The sequence below is a fragment of the Astatotilapia calliptera genome, chromosome 11 (genome assembly GCF_900246225.1).
Source record: "Astatotilapia calliptera chromosome 11, fAstCal1.2, whole genome shotgun sequence".
NCBI lineage: Eukaryota > Metazoa > Chordata > Actinopteri > Cichliformes > Cichlidae > Astatotilapia > Astatotilapia calliptera.
The window spans coordinates 11,053,508-11,070,239 of record NC_039312.1 but is presented as its reverse complement, the minus strand read 5'-3'; the positions used below and the strand labels follow the sequence as shown (position 1 = coordinate 11,070,239).

The following is a 16,732-nucleotide window of genomic DNA, read 5'->3' as shown; positions in this document are numbered from 1 at the left end:
TTTCCCTCATGCTGAACTTTGAGAAACAGGTCTAAAATAACCCAGAGACCATGTGTCTGTTCTTCTCTTACCCCTCCCCGACCGTTTTTTTCTCTTTGGTGACTGACAGCGGAGGACACATGCGGTGGCACCCTGAGGGGCTCCAGCGGGCTCATCTCCAGCTTCGATTTCCCCAGTGGTGAGTCCCCCAGCGCTGGCGGAAGCGGAGGTGCTGGGGGCCTGGGCAGCAGCGGGGAGTGCAAGTGGACCATCCTGGCAGATCCGGGAGACACTATTTCTCTAGTGTTTACTGAATTTCAAATGGAGGAGAAGTCAGATTATCTGGAAATCGAGGGATCTGAACTGCCGACCATCTGGTGAGTTGACCTGCGTGGAGGAATGAGGGTGGGAAGTGTTGGTATTTCATCAAATGACCATTTCGTTTTTTTATATTAAGAGTCGTACCATGACAGGTGGTGTGTACAGTATGTTTGGTGTTGACAAAGTGTTAAAAGAAAAGTGTCTGTGATTAGTGTGAGACAAGATTGTGTTAGTAGCATTGGATGTTGGGTTTCCACAAGTTTTAAGGTGTGTAATATATTTTCTAGAGCACATTATCTTTCTGCAAAGAAGAAACAGGCTTTAGTATTAGAGTAAAACTGTAAAATCATGGCACATACTTTTATCATTATTCATTTCGGCTGCTAGTACAAAGTCAGGTTTTATTGACATGAAACTTAACCAAGTAATAAAACATTTTTTATTTCTGTAGAATAATATCACATTTAGTCTTTTAGTAGACTTTACAGGTCCACAGCTGCAGTTACAAACCCAGGCATATTGTCTAAGGGAAAAATTCCCCAAAAATGGGCAAAGAAATACTGAGAGGTCCAGTAAATGTTTAGGTTTTGAAGGGGCAATTATAAAAATGAACAGAAAAGTAGTGCACCTGCATTTTAAACTAAAACAATTCAGTGTGCTGGTCATTTTTCCCAGTCGGAGTTTTACTTTTTAAAGTTTTTTGTTAAACCAGAAACAAGCAAGAGTACAGTCAACAGTAGCTGTGTATAATAGTTACACACACACACACACAAACCAAAAATACACAAATTAAGTAGGCTGTAGCAGTGTATGACATATAACCAAAACTACATCACCAGTAAAGCCTAAAGCATCAATAAAAGTCATTGTCTAATGGGAAACACAGGGGTAATAATACTCAAGCAAAACATTTGCAGCCTGAAATAATTACATCCAAGTCATTTAAATTCATTTAGTGACACCAGCTCCTTAAGTTTCAGTTGAATTTGCAGCAAGGAAGGAATTTGAATACCCTTTTTCTGAATTCAGCGCAAGTGCGTGTCAGTAAGTAAAATGGGAGCAGACCAAGAATAGTTTTAAATCGAAGGATATACCAGTGGTAAGTGTTCCCTTTAACTTATAAGCTCATAAGCTTGTGTAAGCAGTGGCTGCTAAAATTCATCCACTGGCCTTAGCCCACACAAGCATTTTAAATACAAAATGGTTGTGCTGTGCTGTCGAACCGTGTGTGTGTGTGTGTGTGTGTGTGTGTGTGTGTGTGTGTGTGTGTGTGTGTGTGTGTGTGTGTGTGTGTGTGTGTGTGTGTGGCTTGTCTGAGGACCAGATGAGCCACATCACATAGCTCTGACAGTGACATGCAGAGGTGGGAGTGTGATGATATGGGGCTGCACAAGTATAAAAGGTGTTGGGGAGATGGCATTGATAGATGGTGCCATGAATGCTTGTGGATATAGCAAAATACTAGCTGACATGATGACTCCCAGTCTCCAGAAGACTGGCAGAAAAGGAATATTCCAGCATGATAATGATCCAAGCACACTGCCAACATCATACTAAAGTTCTCTTTTTTAATATATTTTTGGGGGCTTTTAGCCTTTATTGAAATAGGATAGCAGAGCCAAGACAGGAGAGCTGAGAGAGAGACCAGGGGAAGGCACACATTAAATGCCCTTGGGGGAGATTCAAACCCAGCCTCTGCATTACCCTTATGGATTGCTTGCTCAATCCAGTGAGCTAAACTGGCTTTGTGCTAAAGGTTGTAAAGAATTAAGAAAGCAAATCTGTGACCTGGCCTAGTATGTTGCCCTACTTAAACATCTAATGGGGTAACTCACAGAGAATGATAGAACAACACAACCTGACCCAGGAAATCTGTCCCACCATAAATAAAGGCGGCCATATACTGAAAAAAAGAAAGATTTGAATGTCTGTAATGAACTTTTGCACTATTTTGCAGCCTCTGTTTTTCATATAGGTGATCTAAAATGTAAGCTTTAGTTTATACATACACTTGGCACGACAATGGCATTTAATACAGTAATCAGATCACATTTAATTCACTTTAAAAAAAATTCCAGCTAAGCAATTTTGTGCAATACAATAACTGGACAAAGTTTTATTATAAACAAGACAAAAATGATATGGGAACTGAGAATAAATAAGTTTAGACTGTAGCTGTAAAGACTGCAAGAGATTTGCAACTCAAAGTTTATTCCAAAGAGAGGTTGATGCATAGTAAGATGAAGCTGTATCGCCTCAAGATATTTTCTTAGTTCTTCTGATAACAACTGGGCTGCCTATTGACATCTTACAGCACGCAAAGGAACAAAGGTTTGTTATTTAGGATGCAGAGATTGTGAAATCCTGGGGAGATATAAGCTTGAAAATATCAATTTAGCCAATTGGCCATTTTCTGCTTATTGCTTATTCATTTTTGTTGCCATTCATCCCTCCCTTCTCTGCCAGCAACCAAAGAAATCTGTAAAAATAAATAAATAAGTGAACCATTTTACTGCTAACGAGTTAACAAGTTTAATACAGATCTAAGAAATTAGATCCCACATGTAAAAACAAAAACAAAACACTGGCCTCTGCCATCGGGGATTGTGATATTATTTATGGATAAGCTGATGGCAGTCAAGAAGGTGATATTGGTCAATACAGATGTTCTGTTGAAACATCTGTGCAGCCTTGTTTATGTGCATAGTTATGCATTTTATAGAATGTTGCTTGTAAAAACAGCCGCATGTTGGAAACAGAAGTGATAAATATGCCTTTAATGAATTTTCACAGACAGTTGTTGGGAAAATAAACGACTTTAAATATGCCTCGTGGATCTGGAACGCTAAATAAATTCACAAATTTGCTGTTGCTGTAATTCAAATTGCACACGAATGAAAAATCTTTGACAGAGTTTTGTTTAGACAGGATTTTTTCTGGTTTTCTGTAGATGTTTGACGTAGAAATCACTCTAATCTGAAACAAGGAAGTATGAAAATGTTTTAACCCCTAACCTCAAGGCTAAGGTTATTCATCTCCTTTTTGTCCTGTGCTTTATTTGATCCTGCCAGGCGTTAATTATAATTGGCTCAAAGAAAATCGAATCAATCATCAAGTTAGCGAGCTTTGTTGTCCCTTAGAGTTGTCATTCTGAGTCAGAGAGAGCGAGAGAGGCAAACACTGTGTCAGTGAGAGACCGAGTCAAAAAGAGAGGTGCTCTGGGTGTGGTGATGACTGCTAAGTATTGTATGTTGACGCACTAAGAAGAGCGTGGCAGGAAGCTGATACGGGATGACACTGATGTGTTTTGACAGGCCATCACGTAACCCTCTTCTCATAGGTGTAAAAGCACCAATTTTAACCCTTTCACTGACAGAAATATGTTTCCTTTTTAAAGGTTTCGAGCCCCACTGGAAATGCTTTGTGGGTTTTTTTTTGTGGCTTCTACTTTCCAGCTGAAAACTAGATGATGACCAAAGTGAACATACTTACCTTTTTTTTTAAACTTTTTTAAGCGAAAGAAATAAAAACACTTAATAAATACAAATTTTTTAAACTTTCCTAAATTTATCGAATCTTGTAGATTAACATTTAAAAGATAGATTTTTATTCATCTTTAATGATTTCCAATGAATTCTTAACTTAACAATGCTAAGCTATGTATGTTCTGGGTTATTATTGGGGTTTAGTATGCTGATGGATAAATGATTAAACTTCATAATAGCTCTATCGATGATGATCTACAGGGCAAAGATGGAAAAGTCACCACTATCATTAAGGGGGCAAATTTTGCTTGCTGACAGGCCAGGTTGCACCCAGCATGTGTGGATGCACTGCGCAGAGGTTTATTGGATGAGGATTTGCATTATTTGCCGTGTATGCATCAGACACTGTTCAGTAAACAATATTTTTTAGACACAGTTTTGAGAACTATTGCAGACAGTAAAGCTCAGTCAAGAAACATTAGACATTTTGGAAAGTCTATTTTTTCCTGATTGCATCATGGTCGTCTTGTGCACTGCCGAGATTCTCTGTCTGCTCCTTTGGCTGGCTTTCCTGTGCTGTGTCACACATTTCTATATCGAGCATGAGTGAAGCAAGGCTCGTAAAACAACAGACTTCAGAATAAAAGCGTTTAACAGAGGCCGTATATATAATGCTATTAAAATGTATTTTGTAATAGTGTAAATCTGACATGTCTTTTATAAGCCATGTTTCAAATAAATAACAATTTAAATTCATGCAGAACCTGCATTAAACTCTGATAATTAACATCTGCTAGCTTTGTAATGCAATAAACATTTTTTGTTTTTTTTAATAAATCAAGTACATTTTCCAACAAAAATAGGGGCTTTCTTACATTTTTGTACATTATAACATCTTTGGCTTAAATGAAATTAAAGATGACATTTTGGTGGTGTTGCAAAAACATTTTTTATAACTAAAAATATGCAATAAACTATATCTACATGTCAGATAAAATCTCTCATGAACATATCTCCTTTTGGAGACTCCTCTATTAAATACTGGGCGGACTGAGACATTAATTTAAGGGTATAAATTGTTATGTTATATTTTTCTATAAGGTAAAATCATTTACAAAGCAGTAATTGAATATGTAGCGGTTTCTCTCCTGGGTATGGTGACCATGCATCACTTGAAACTCCAAGATGATGTTATTATCCGTTACAAATGTCAGAGGCTGTCAGACAGAGTTCTTGTTTTAAGCCCAACAATCCAAGTGGGACCCAGTGAGCTTGAGTGCAGCGGGGGCAAGAATTTTAGAGAGATGGCTTCAACTTCGCCAGGTAAACAAACAGACAAGCAAACAAACACGATTCAGTGCGAGCGATTCTCTCGTGACTATAAAATTCATTGCTTTTGCTCGCTCTCTTTTATGAGTGTCTTTTGAATGTGTGCAAGGCCATTGGACAGGCAAACTCTCAAACATCCTAACATATAGCACCAGCTGCAGGCAGAGACAAGTAAACTGTCAATTTACCCTTGAGGTTTACAGCTGCTTAGCAATGATTTAGAGCCTGAAACCTCAAACTCTGCAAGATTTAAGATTGACTGTTAGCCTTTTTATCAGGCAGAAAGACTTGAAATGGCATCCAACTTCTTATCCTCCCTTGAACCTGTAGCATTACATTTTAATATTAGGTTATTATATCCGAATATAGCATGAATATAAATGTGATCACCGAAAAGTAGTGTCAAATTTAGAAACCTTAATCCTGGATAAGTCCTGCATTATACCCAAGACAGTGCAGGTCAGAGAAACATAATTCACATTCAAATCAATTCATATTTTCCACATCCCTGTAATTCCACATGTATAAACTGAAAAAACAAAAAAACCTCTCAGTTACCCATTGTTGTCAACCACCTTCCTGTAAGTGAATGTAGACGTTATTATAGACTTACAGGATGGTTGGAAATCCACAATTTCCAGACCCAAGGAATGACATGTGTTTTCCTGACACCTCTTACCAGCTTTTATCCGTTTATCAATTGAAGATTTCTATCAGATTTCTGCAAATGAGTTTATTGATTCCATCAAGCTGGGGAAGTTTGAGGATACACATCAATCACCATGAAAATAGACAAACGCAAAAAATAAATAAATAATCTGACAAAAACCAACAGTGGAGTCTGGCAAAGCCAAAGAAAGCAATTCTTTGTTATTCTTCTGACCTTTAATGTGATTGTTCAGCCCTGTTCACAAAGGGCAAAAACAACAAGCTGTAGATTACACGTCAGTCATTATTCCAAATGTAGACACAGAGCATAAAACCTCCAAGGCTTTGCAAATATTAGATACAGTTTTTGCTTATAGAGCATACTCTTAAATTACTTTTTTTAACATCTACTTTTTTCACAGTTTGAGTCCTGTTACAGTCTTTGATCAGTCGGGTAGATTTTTTTTTTCTTCCTTCTTGGTTCACCGAATATAGTCTTGCATAGCAGCTAAATGCTTTTCAGAGAAAGATACCAGGTTAAGCAATTAATGTGAATAGTTGCCGGTTATACACCAATCCTGTTATGAGAAACCAGTGTGGTGCGGGCCAACAGGCGCCAATCTGCTTGAGTTCATTTCCTGAGCTGTAACTGATGAGGGAGCAGCGGAAGTGATGGAGAGCAACGGCTTCTCCCTTATCACATAAAACATTCCTAGAACTACTCCCTGCTGTCAGATTTTATAAAACATATGTGGGAGGAAAAGATAAAAATCACCCGGGAGTTCCTTTTTTCATAAGTTTGATCGCTTATTATCTGTGGTACACCAACATCTAACCCTCAACTCTGTGAAAGAAAGTGAAGACCCCAGAGGTTTCAGCTCATTGCCATGGCCTCTGGGCCACGTTTGGCCAAAGTACCACCACGCTGAGACCTGTTAAGTTAGTATTTTGATAAAACTGCCATGTTCCCTTCAGCACTGTCTTATCAAATCATGCACATTTCAGTCATTTAGTCATGAGTGCCTTGCAAACCTATGAAACAATAGGTCTTGGCCCCAAATCAGCAATACAAAGTATGTAAATTTTGGATAAAATCAATCGCATAAAATGAGCAGCCTGAGTGAGTCAGAGATAGAAAGGCAGTGCATTATGTGACGAATCCATTTTTATCCCCGTTGGATTTTCTCATCTTTTTCACTTTGCCTGTATTTGAGGAGGTAGAATGAGAAAACAGTAGACAGCACTCACTTGTTCTCGTCTGTCTTAAGGAGACTGGGCATCCGAGTTATTTATTTGTTTCAATGACAGTTACATTAATGAATACCTGTGACATGCATCAATGTTTTGCAAAGTACCACTGAATTATTTGGCACAAGCATCTGGCTGCTCTTAAAAAATGTATCGCTAACTGGACAAACAAGGACAAGTGCAATAAAAAAAAAATGGAAGAAATAATAGAATGCAGATAATATACTCATCAGTAGTTGCACACATATACATATGTTAGTTGGATACAATGTTCAATATTTCTGCAAAAAAACTAAAAAAAAACTAAAAACAAAAACTCACATATAGGTACATAAGAAAATTAAGATGCTGCGAGGCTTTTCTTCTCTGGCAGCCTTCAGCCTGTGAGCACATTTGTGTTCATTTGGGTGTCTGTCCTCACTGGGAACAGCAGCTTGAGCGTGTGGTGAGGGAGTGTGCAAACCAAGCATCGCAGGAACCACATCACAATACATGTAATGTATTTTCACAATGTACCTGCATTTCTTTTTATAGCAGGGAGTTATTGCATAACTTTAATAGAATGGCTTACTGACTTTGATGCACATTCTTGCAAAAACTATACTCACTGGAGCAAGATATCTGCAAGGTGCCATTAAGCCTTGATTTACTGTTGATGGCGGATCATGTTTTCCTCTGTCTGCCAACTCTCCCTTTGTGACAACAGTATATTTGTTTCCACGGGCTTTAAATTTGTAACCTCACCGCTACTTCTGGATGGGTATAATTTTGTTATATCGATCTATGTTGTTTACACACTTTGAGCAGATTCTTTTTTTTAAATAATTCGCAGTTTCGCTACAAGAAACATGGCAGCAAAGTCTTCTCCTACAGCTGTTTGAAAGTTGCTCTTTTTCATTCTGCCTGTATATTAGTGCCATTAGCATTTTATCAATGACGCATTGCGATAAAAGGTCAGCTTTTGTGTGAAAATCAATCACCCTTTAACTTCCCTCTTGAAGCTGCCATCATCTCCCCGTGTGATTGATAATTTGGGTTAAAGAGGTCAGTATTCAAAAAATTCATCTAGTTTGTGCATCAACAAAAAGTAAAACCAAAGAACAACAAAAGCATTCAGCAGCATGTAATCTGCCTGACACATGTTTCAGTCTGAGGTAAGGCAGGTCACGTTTAAACAGCAGGGACCAGAGGTGTAATCAAAGTAAGGAGAAATCAAATGCCAAGTAGACTTACTAATGCATTTATTAAATCTGCAATAGTCACCAATTAGTCACCTTTTTCCTTTCACTTTTCTACATCACTGTGTTCCTGCCTCTTTTTCCAACTGTCACTTTCATTTATTTTTCATTTTACTTATTATTACTGCCCCTTAGGTTGCTCGGTAGTAAATGCCAAAGAAATTACGTAGCCAAACCTTAATAAAAAAAAAAAATGACTGCACACACCTTAAGACATGCAACTGGGTGGGCACACATGCAGGCACATAAACTGTGGGTTTGTGTGAAACGCATTATTTTTCATGAGAGAGAAGCACAGGGCTCGACTGTCCCAAGCCCTTGGTTAATAGCTACAATGGCATTGTGTGCTATTGACTGCAATATGACAGAGCATGGTGAAGTGATTACAGAGCAATAGAAAAAAAACAGCTGGTTAGCCAGAGAAATGAAAAGGTCCAGCAGCTACAAGCCTCTATGATTATAGAGCATCCCTGATGCTGTGGCCAAGCACAGAATAAAAGCTCTGATCTAAAACCAGCTGAAGACACTAAAACAGATGTAGTGAAAACACACAGAAACTTTGAGTCATGCAAACTAGTTTTTGCAACACCACCACAGCACACTGACAGCACGTGTGCACATAGGTACCCTCACATTTACTCTTTGTGCTGATTTTTCCTTTACTCCCTTACATATGTATTTATATACACAGTCAAATTACTGCCAGATTTCTTAGATTTCGTTGTTGGGTTTTATTTTAAGATCACAGTTTTTCTCTCCAGGCATGACATAATTAGCAGATGTTAGTAGTAGATGATTCATTCAGTGGCCCATCCCTATAGCTGGTGCGCTGCAGATCTCCCATTCTCATAAAGAATCTCGTAAAAGAAAAATTACAGCTTTTTATTCATGGTTTTCCTAATCCATATGGAAATGCCCTATAAAGACATAATATAATGTATATACTGTAAATAGGTGTCTTATGAGGGGCTCATTAACTAACACTTATTACAGGGAGTAAATTAAATTAAAAAGCAACATTTTTTCTCTTGTTTTTCTTGTTTGTTTGACTGTTTACACACAGGCTAACTGGAATGAATATTCCAGCACCCATCATTAGCAACAAAAACTGGTTACGACTGCATTTTGTGACGGAGAGCAACCACCGCCACAAAGGCTTCAGGGCTCAGTATCAAGGTAAGACATGATTGCTTCATTTGCACATCGTAATAGAGGGCCCCCTACATGAACAAAAGGGTTCATCGTAGGAAAAACACACTGTAATTACAAAACATGTTTTTGATCTTTGTTAACTGAATATCAAACACTTTGATTAATATTCTCTGTAGAGGGCATGAAGGCTTTTTCTGCTTTAAATCAATGACTTCAAAGCGCCTTGTTAATCAAATATTTGAGAGATAAATACTGTATATATATATATTCTCACCCTCGCAATACTACAGCTCAATAGTCTCGTACACTCTCATTGTTTTATAGCCTGACTTTAAGTCAGTGTATGTGCTGCATGGACTATTTGCTGCATATACTTAGCCTCGAAGTGTAGCCCTAAAACAGATTTGAAATCTGCTTGTTCACTATAAAGCTCTATACAAACATTGAATAACATGCATGTGGCAAATCGTTGTAAATGTAAGACAAGCATTCATTCAGGTGCATGAAAAGTCACCTTTGTCCTCTCCTTTTAATTACTATGTAGTGGTCAAGCAGTTTTTATGAGTTTTCATATGAACATAGATATTTTTAAACAGACAAGCACTTAGAGGTTTTATTGAGCAGTGTGCTTAAAAGCATGTATTAGTTCTCATCGAATCAGCAAATAGATTCCCCTCCTTTCTTTTGTACTTGTGTGGAAAGAACCAGCTGACCTAGAGTGCAATTCAGAGGAGAGGCATTGCTCCAGTACTTTCAAATTCAAATAGCCTTGTTTTTGCTTGGTTTTTGCTTGATACACCATTTTACCGCTCATGGCTGTTCTGTTAATGATGACAGCCACTTGCATCACCTGGCTTTTGTTTGCAATCTGGCCCCTGCTGTGTTTAATTAGACTTTCTTTAGATAAGTAGCATTGCAGTCCTGGGGCGGCTTTTTGATTCTGCATGGTGTGTGTGTGTGTCCCCACTACAAGCTATAACCATTAAATCCGCTCTGACCAATCAATTTCCATCCACCGTTTAAAATGTGTGAGTTATATCAACAGGCAAACATAATAAACAAATAAATATATAATCTAGGTTTTATTGAATTGCCAGGGCAACCCTTTAGATTGCACCATACCCTTCGGACTAATGCCTTTTGATAAGATGATGCTGAGCAAAAGCAATTACAGTTTGATGTTCTTCATAGGACCAAGTATTATCCAGAGAAAGAAACACTTGTACTGTATCTTCTCACATCTAATACTGTAACTTCTTTTATCTAATGAACTCTTTCTATTGCTCTCGACCAGTGAAAAGCTCTGGAGAGCTTAAATCCAGAGGGGTAAAATTATTACCAGGAAAGGACAACACTAACAAACTGTCTTTGAGTAAGTCTTTTATTTTTCTTATGCAACTGTTTTCATTGTTTGGATTTTTTGTTTATGGAGGGCTTGTGTTCTGGGTCTTTGTTTTCTTTTTGTCGCTTCCCCCCCTTTTTTTGCTGCCTCATTCGATGAAGGAATTAAGCTACAGTACTAGATTTTGCAGAAGTGCAGTCTTTTTTTCTTTCTGATGACCTATTTCCCCTGCTGCCCAGGACTTCCTCCCCTGCCAGAAACTTACTGAGCTAGATCAGCCCTAGTTAGGTATATTGCAGCAAACCACTAAACATGATCAGCTTCTGTCAGACAAAACTCCATCTGTCTCATTCTATTCTATGTAAGCTACACATTACACAGACTTAAGCCCATGCACTATGTGATCTACACATATAGCGGTAGTCAAGGTTGAGTGACCACTCACTTGTCAGATGATTTGTGTACACTTAGAGCGAAGTAAATGCATTCTAATTGCTCGCGGAGCTCTGTCATTAACATAAATCTGGAGTAGAATTCCCTCTAACTCAACAGTGTGCTAAACACTCAGATGATAACAGGTTGTAATCTTTATTGCCTTATGTGTCATAGATTCTGCACTGCATGGAGACATGAATAATGCAGTGAGCTCAAGTCTTTTCTATGAGACAATACTGTATATCATTTCAGAGACTGCGAGGAGAATGCTCCGTACTGTATGCCTTGTGGATTTACTCCGTATAATTGAACTCATAACGACATTATAACCTGTGGCGATTAAGTTCAAAAACGAATGAACTTCCTCAAAGCAAGCAACATGCCATTAGAGCGCCGCACGCTAAAACTGAAGGGTCTCTGTGTGTGTTTGGGGTGATGTCTTGTTGCAAACATTGCAGCAGACCTCAGTGATAATTATGCAGCTACATATTTCATGAGTTTAATTTCCAGTGCATGCAGACATTGATGTACGGATCATAATGTAAGGGGAACATGAGCTTGTTAAGTCAGAACACACAAGCTGTTTTCCTGCCTCTAAATCGCCTCTCTGCATTCTTTCCATGGTAAAGGCAGTATTCAATATAAGCCATATCTCCAAGGCTTTATCTAGTCTACGCAAATTATTATTATGTATGGAGAGTCTGACTGAGTGATTATTGTTGCTCCTGCAAGTGATAGTTGAAGGTTATTTAATCCTCTTAGTGCCTGTTGGATCCAGATAGATTTTCCTCTATTTTGTTTAGCTCAGGTAAGAGTGCTGCGTTTACCCTTGCCACTCACTGTAATATCACAAAACACAACAGCACTGAAAAAAAAGCTGTTAGTTAAAAGTCTCTGACATTTCGAGATGAGGTCAAACCGTCATGTGTCAGAACTTTATGATTCGTGAAAGCAAAAACTGTTGAACATGCAGGGTTATCGGCTATTCAGGTGCTTGCTGTTGCAGTGGGTGTTGTCTGAATACACTGGGCTTTAGCAATTCAAGTGTCTCTCTCACAGTGTTCTTGGTCCCTGTCTTCTCTGCTTAGTGAATGAAGGAGGAATCAAACAGGTGTCTAATTACTGCCCTGACCCAGGGGAGCCGGAAAACGGCAAACGGATAGGCTCCGATTTCAGGTGAGTTGTTGTTTCGCAGCTTGAGTGAAGGATACGTAGCGTATGTGCAGATGTGTGCTGAGGGATATTGAAATGAGTGCTCCGCTTTCAGTATTATAACTTGTGCCACATGACTGCATGTCATGAGTTTTTACTGTCACAATCTATTAAGTCAGCAACAGGTGTGCACATAAACTAGTGTTAACCAGTTTATTCTCCACCTGCTGCAGATTTCAAACATTCTTTGCTTTATTTACTGTCATTTTAGTAGATTCTCAGTCTGTTGGCTATAATCTTCTTGTTAATATTGTGCAATTTAATTTGTCTCAGTGCCCATTTAGCAAGCATAGGAAAAAGATAACAGGGAAAATAATATGATCAACTTTCAGTCTCTTTGTTCTGTTATGTGGCATGGTTTGATTTTTTTTTCAGTCTTATCCTGTTATGTGTGCATAGGGAAGCCCAGTGTAGTCACCTGTGACAGTACAAGTCCATTGTCATTGTCTCGCATTACTGCATCATATACTCGTTTCTTTGTAAATGAATGACCTGAAACAAATAATGAATTTGATATTTCATCAGGAGTCATTTTTGAGGAATTGATTGCTTTTTTCGGGCATTAATGGTGTTTGCTATCTTCTCAGTATCGGAGCAACTGCTCAATTTACCTGTGATGAAGACCATGTGCTGCAGGGTTCCAAAACGATTACCTGCCAGCGCGTTGCCGAAGTCTTCGCTGCTTGGAGCGACCACAGACCCGTCTGCAAGGGTGAGCGGAGCTTCCGATGAGCTAATAAAACTGTTTGATTAAGGCGGTGCCTCTGGATATATGCTCCATGCAGATAGAGGAAAGTTCATTGCTGTTAATTATGTATGAAAGCCTCTTCTGCTACACTCTGCTTTTCCATTCCAAAATGCCCTCACTGTTTTTCTGTGTTTCATAATACCTGGAGCACCTTTTAGAATTTGATTAATGGAAATGTGACTAATAGACCTCCTCTCTACTTGTGCAAACAATATATTACCTTTCAGTCACATTACAATGCACGAGTTATTACTCTGCCTTCTGAGCGCCACTTTCATCAATATTTATTGTGAAGTTGAAATTAATTTTTATGGGTCATTTAGTGATGTTTATGCTGTGTGTCCAGCACAGATCTTTATATCTTTTCTATATACACAGACAAGTATAAAATGATAAATATGTAAAAATGCCGTTTGGCCTGAATTTTTGGTCACTGAAAGTACAATGAAAATGTTTGGGTTGACCTTTTTGCCTTTAAAGCTCCACCAATTCTCCAAGGTACACTTACTGAGAGATTTTAAATCAGCGTTCCAGATTGGAGAACTTTATGAACTAGAAAAGTTTGAGCTGTCTCAGTTAAGATCAGGGCTCAGTGGGGATCACACACTGTGCTGGAGGACTCCTTTTTCTTCATGATTCTCACGATGGTTCTGTATTGCTCGTGTACGTTGGGGGTTATTATGTCACGTCATATTGCAGAACGCACTTCAGACAAGTCAGTGATAATAGCAAAACATTTAAAGTGCCAAAAAAGTTACACAGACTGTATATCTTCTCTGCTTTGATATTCCTCTTATACTGTTGCAGTGAAAACCTGCGGGTCGAATCTACAGGGACCGTCGGGGACGTTTACATCCCCTAACTTTCCTATCCAATATGAGAGTAACTCGCAGTGTGTGTGGATCATCACTGCCAGTGATCCGAACAAGGTAGGAGAACTTGTACACTGTCCATTAAACATCCACCACTACTGTTACAATGGTAACCGTAGCAGTCGATGTTTGAGGTGAGGATTCAGTAGTGACAAGTCTTGTTATCTTGGCTTTTTTCCGCATTTTTCTGTGTTAATAAAATAGCGGTAAATTCTGATACAGTAAATCACAAAAACTATGCATTTTCACCTTTCTCTGCTCACCGCCGCATTGGAACAAAGCAGTTACTTCCAAAATATAAATGCAATAGACAAAAGGTCAAGATTAGAAGCCCAGTGAGGCTCATGATTGCAATAATAAGAGTAAAGGTTTTGTGTAGTGCCAACCTGCAATTCCATTAAGGTAATAAATAGTAGACCAACACTTGTAAAATTTACCTCTGAGTAATCTCTTTGCACTGCACCTCCCTCATTAGTTTTATTTAAAAAAAAACACATTATTTTGTTGCTCCTGAGCACCATTACATTTGTTCTGTGAAAATAGTTCCTTCCCTGTAGAGCATTTGTCGACGTATTTCCTTGGAATTTTTGGATCTGTGTTTTATATGCATCTGTTTTTTTCCAGGGTTATCCAAGTTAGGAGGGGCTACATAGAATATGCATATATTTCCATTTTTACTTTCTGTCATTAATGCACATTGCAGGAGTGGATGGCATTTCGGTTCTCACTAGATTACCAGCTTGACTGTGGCTGTTGGCAGCCTAGCGATTCGCTTCATTCATCTGTGGTCACGGAAATGGGGAGAAATAATGATTGATTGAGACCAGCTTTTCCCCAAAGTGAAGAGGTCAAAGCTGTTTTCCAAATGGTCATTACTGCTCTCCTACATAAATTTGTCTTTCTATTGGTATTCTATCCAGTGAGCCATATACACAGGGGTGTCGACTAAGTACTTTCCTGCTAATAAATAATAACTAACCAACTGACGCTCATTCAGAACTCACTAGGACTGGCAAGTGCCATAGCTTTGTGCCACTGTGCACTCTCCTAGGCAAACAAGCCATTGACTTGGCACTGAAACTTGGTCCATTAGTGTTATTATGGTAATTATGCTTATTTGCGTGTCGTAATGAGGCTGTTATACATACATATTGTGCAGACGCTGCCCAACCCATGGCCAAAAGAACGAAGGCTATGGATGAGCAAGCGGCCATCATATGGTTGTCATCAACAGATGTGACACTGGTGTCATTACGGCATCCTTCCTTTCATCACTAATCTGTGCAGGCAAAGTGCAGGCTGAGATAATGTGGCATGTTTGTGTAATGCCTCTGCAGCAGACATGATTATTAGTGTAAGCAGCTGTTGCCAGTTTGATCTTTAAAAATGTCATCTTTTGTGACGCTATGTACATTTGTTAAGGGGGTAAAAAGATTCACCAGTGACAGCCGACAAAGATATCTCAAGGGTAAATGCAGACAGGCAATTAATAATTTCATATGCTTAAGTTTGCTTTACTCTGATTGGTTCTTAAAATTCGATTTGTGTTCTGAAGTGATGCTGCTGTCAGTTTCTATATTGCTCTGAAGGATGCTTGCGGTGTCCTTTGTCTATGCTGCACATCCCCATTAACATTCACTCTATAAGCCTTTTCCTATAAAAAGTCAAAAATCTGATATGACTTGTGTTTTATATTTTCCCTCTATTTCCCCGAACGCCACTGTTGATTTAAGTTTTCGGGTAGTTTGTGGATATTTGATTAAAGTACCAGAATATATTGTATGTTATAGCAGCTATGTGAATTATGAAAATAGAAGGAAGCGTCTTCAGCTTTTATAGCTCTGCTTGATCAAACATTGAGCTGTCCTCCTGTGCAAATGTATATGACATTACATGGAGTTTCTCTGTGTAGGCCTGCCTTTTGCAGTTTAGCTACAATATCTTCAGCAACATTTTCCCAAAAGGCAAGTTATGGAAATGAGCAGCTATGTTATGAATATCATAAAAATTAGATGGTGGCTTATTTGGTAATAAATCTTTAGAATAACTGCTCATCTGATTGAGAGGGTTTGGCCTATTTAAATGAACGCAATGAATAACATTGACTGGCGGGGTTAGCAATGTCTGTCAGGAGACCTCTCTGTTTGAATCCCTTCAGTGTAAACAGCTTCCACAGGCAAATGGCGACTTTCAGCTTCATGGTTTTGTTGAAATGTATTGAAAAAAAAAAAAAACTGCTGACAGAAAATTGACTTCTCAGCAAATGTTCATAAACTATCTGCAATATACCATGCTGGCTTACTTTATATATATATATCATTCAGTAGAGTGTTCTCAAATGTTATTGAATGGTGTAAGGAGGGCTTTGCTGTTTGCAAATTCACGACCAATCATAGACTGTCATAGTGACTTTGTATTTTACAACAGGTCATTCAGATCAACTTTGAAGAATTCGACCTAGAAATTGGGTATGACTCCCTAACTATTGGAGATGGAGGGGAAGTAGGTGACTCTAAAACGATCATTCAAGTGTAAGTATTTCATAAACTACTTCATTGGATAGATTATTTTAGCATAATATTGCAGTCAAATCTTTCCAAATCTTTTTGTGAGTCGACATTAAAAGAAATACTTGAACAAAAGAATCCTTGAACCGGTTAAATGACTCCACCACTTCAAGTGTGGCTTACTTGTTCAAGTTACTTGTGTTTTTTATCTGCGTA

At 38.5% G+C, this 16,732-nt stretch overlaps 1 protein-coding gene across 4 annotated transcripts in view; it reads left to right on the top strand.

The window, feature by feature from the left end:
• Positions 1-16,732, top strand: part of LOC113032123 (CUB and sushi domain-containing protein 3-like) — a 245,265-nt gene that overhangs the window by 82,344 nt on the left and 146,189 nt on the right. For 3 of the 4 annotated variants that reach the window (XM_026184798.1, XM_026184796.1, XM_026184797.1), the window contains exons 5-11: positions 110-356; positions 9,312-9,424; positions 10,695-10,772; positions 12,266-12,353; positions 12,977-13,101; positions 13,945-14,066; positions 16,437-16,540. In XM_026184798.1, coding sequence (XP_026040583.1) covers positions 110-356; positions 9,312-9,424; positions 10,695-10,772; positions 12,266-12,353; positions 12,977-13,101; positions 13,945-14,066; positions 16,437-16,540 — 877 coding nt within the window. The remainder of the gene's footprint in view (positions 1-109; positions 357-9,311; positions 9,425-10,694; positions 10,773-12,265; positions 12,354-12,976; positions 13,102-13,944; positions 14,067-16,436; positions 16,541-16,732) is intronic. The other variant, XM_026184799.1, reaches the window with a different exon arrangement.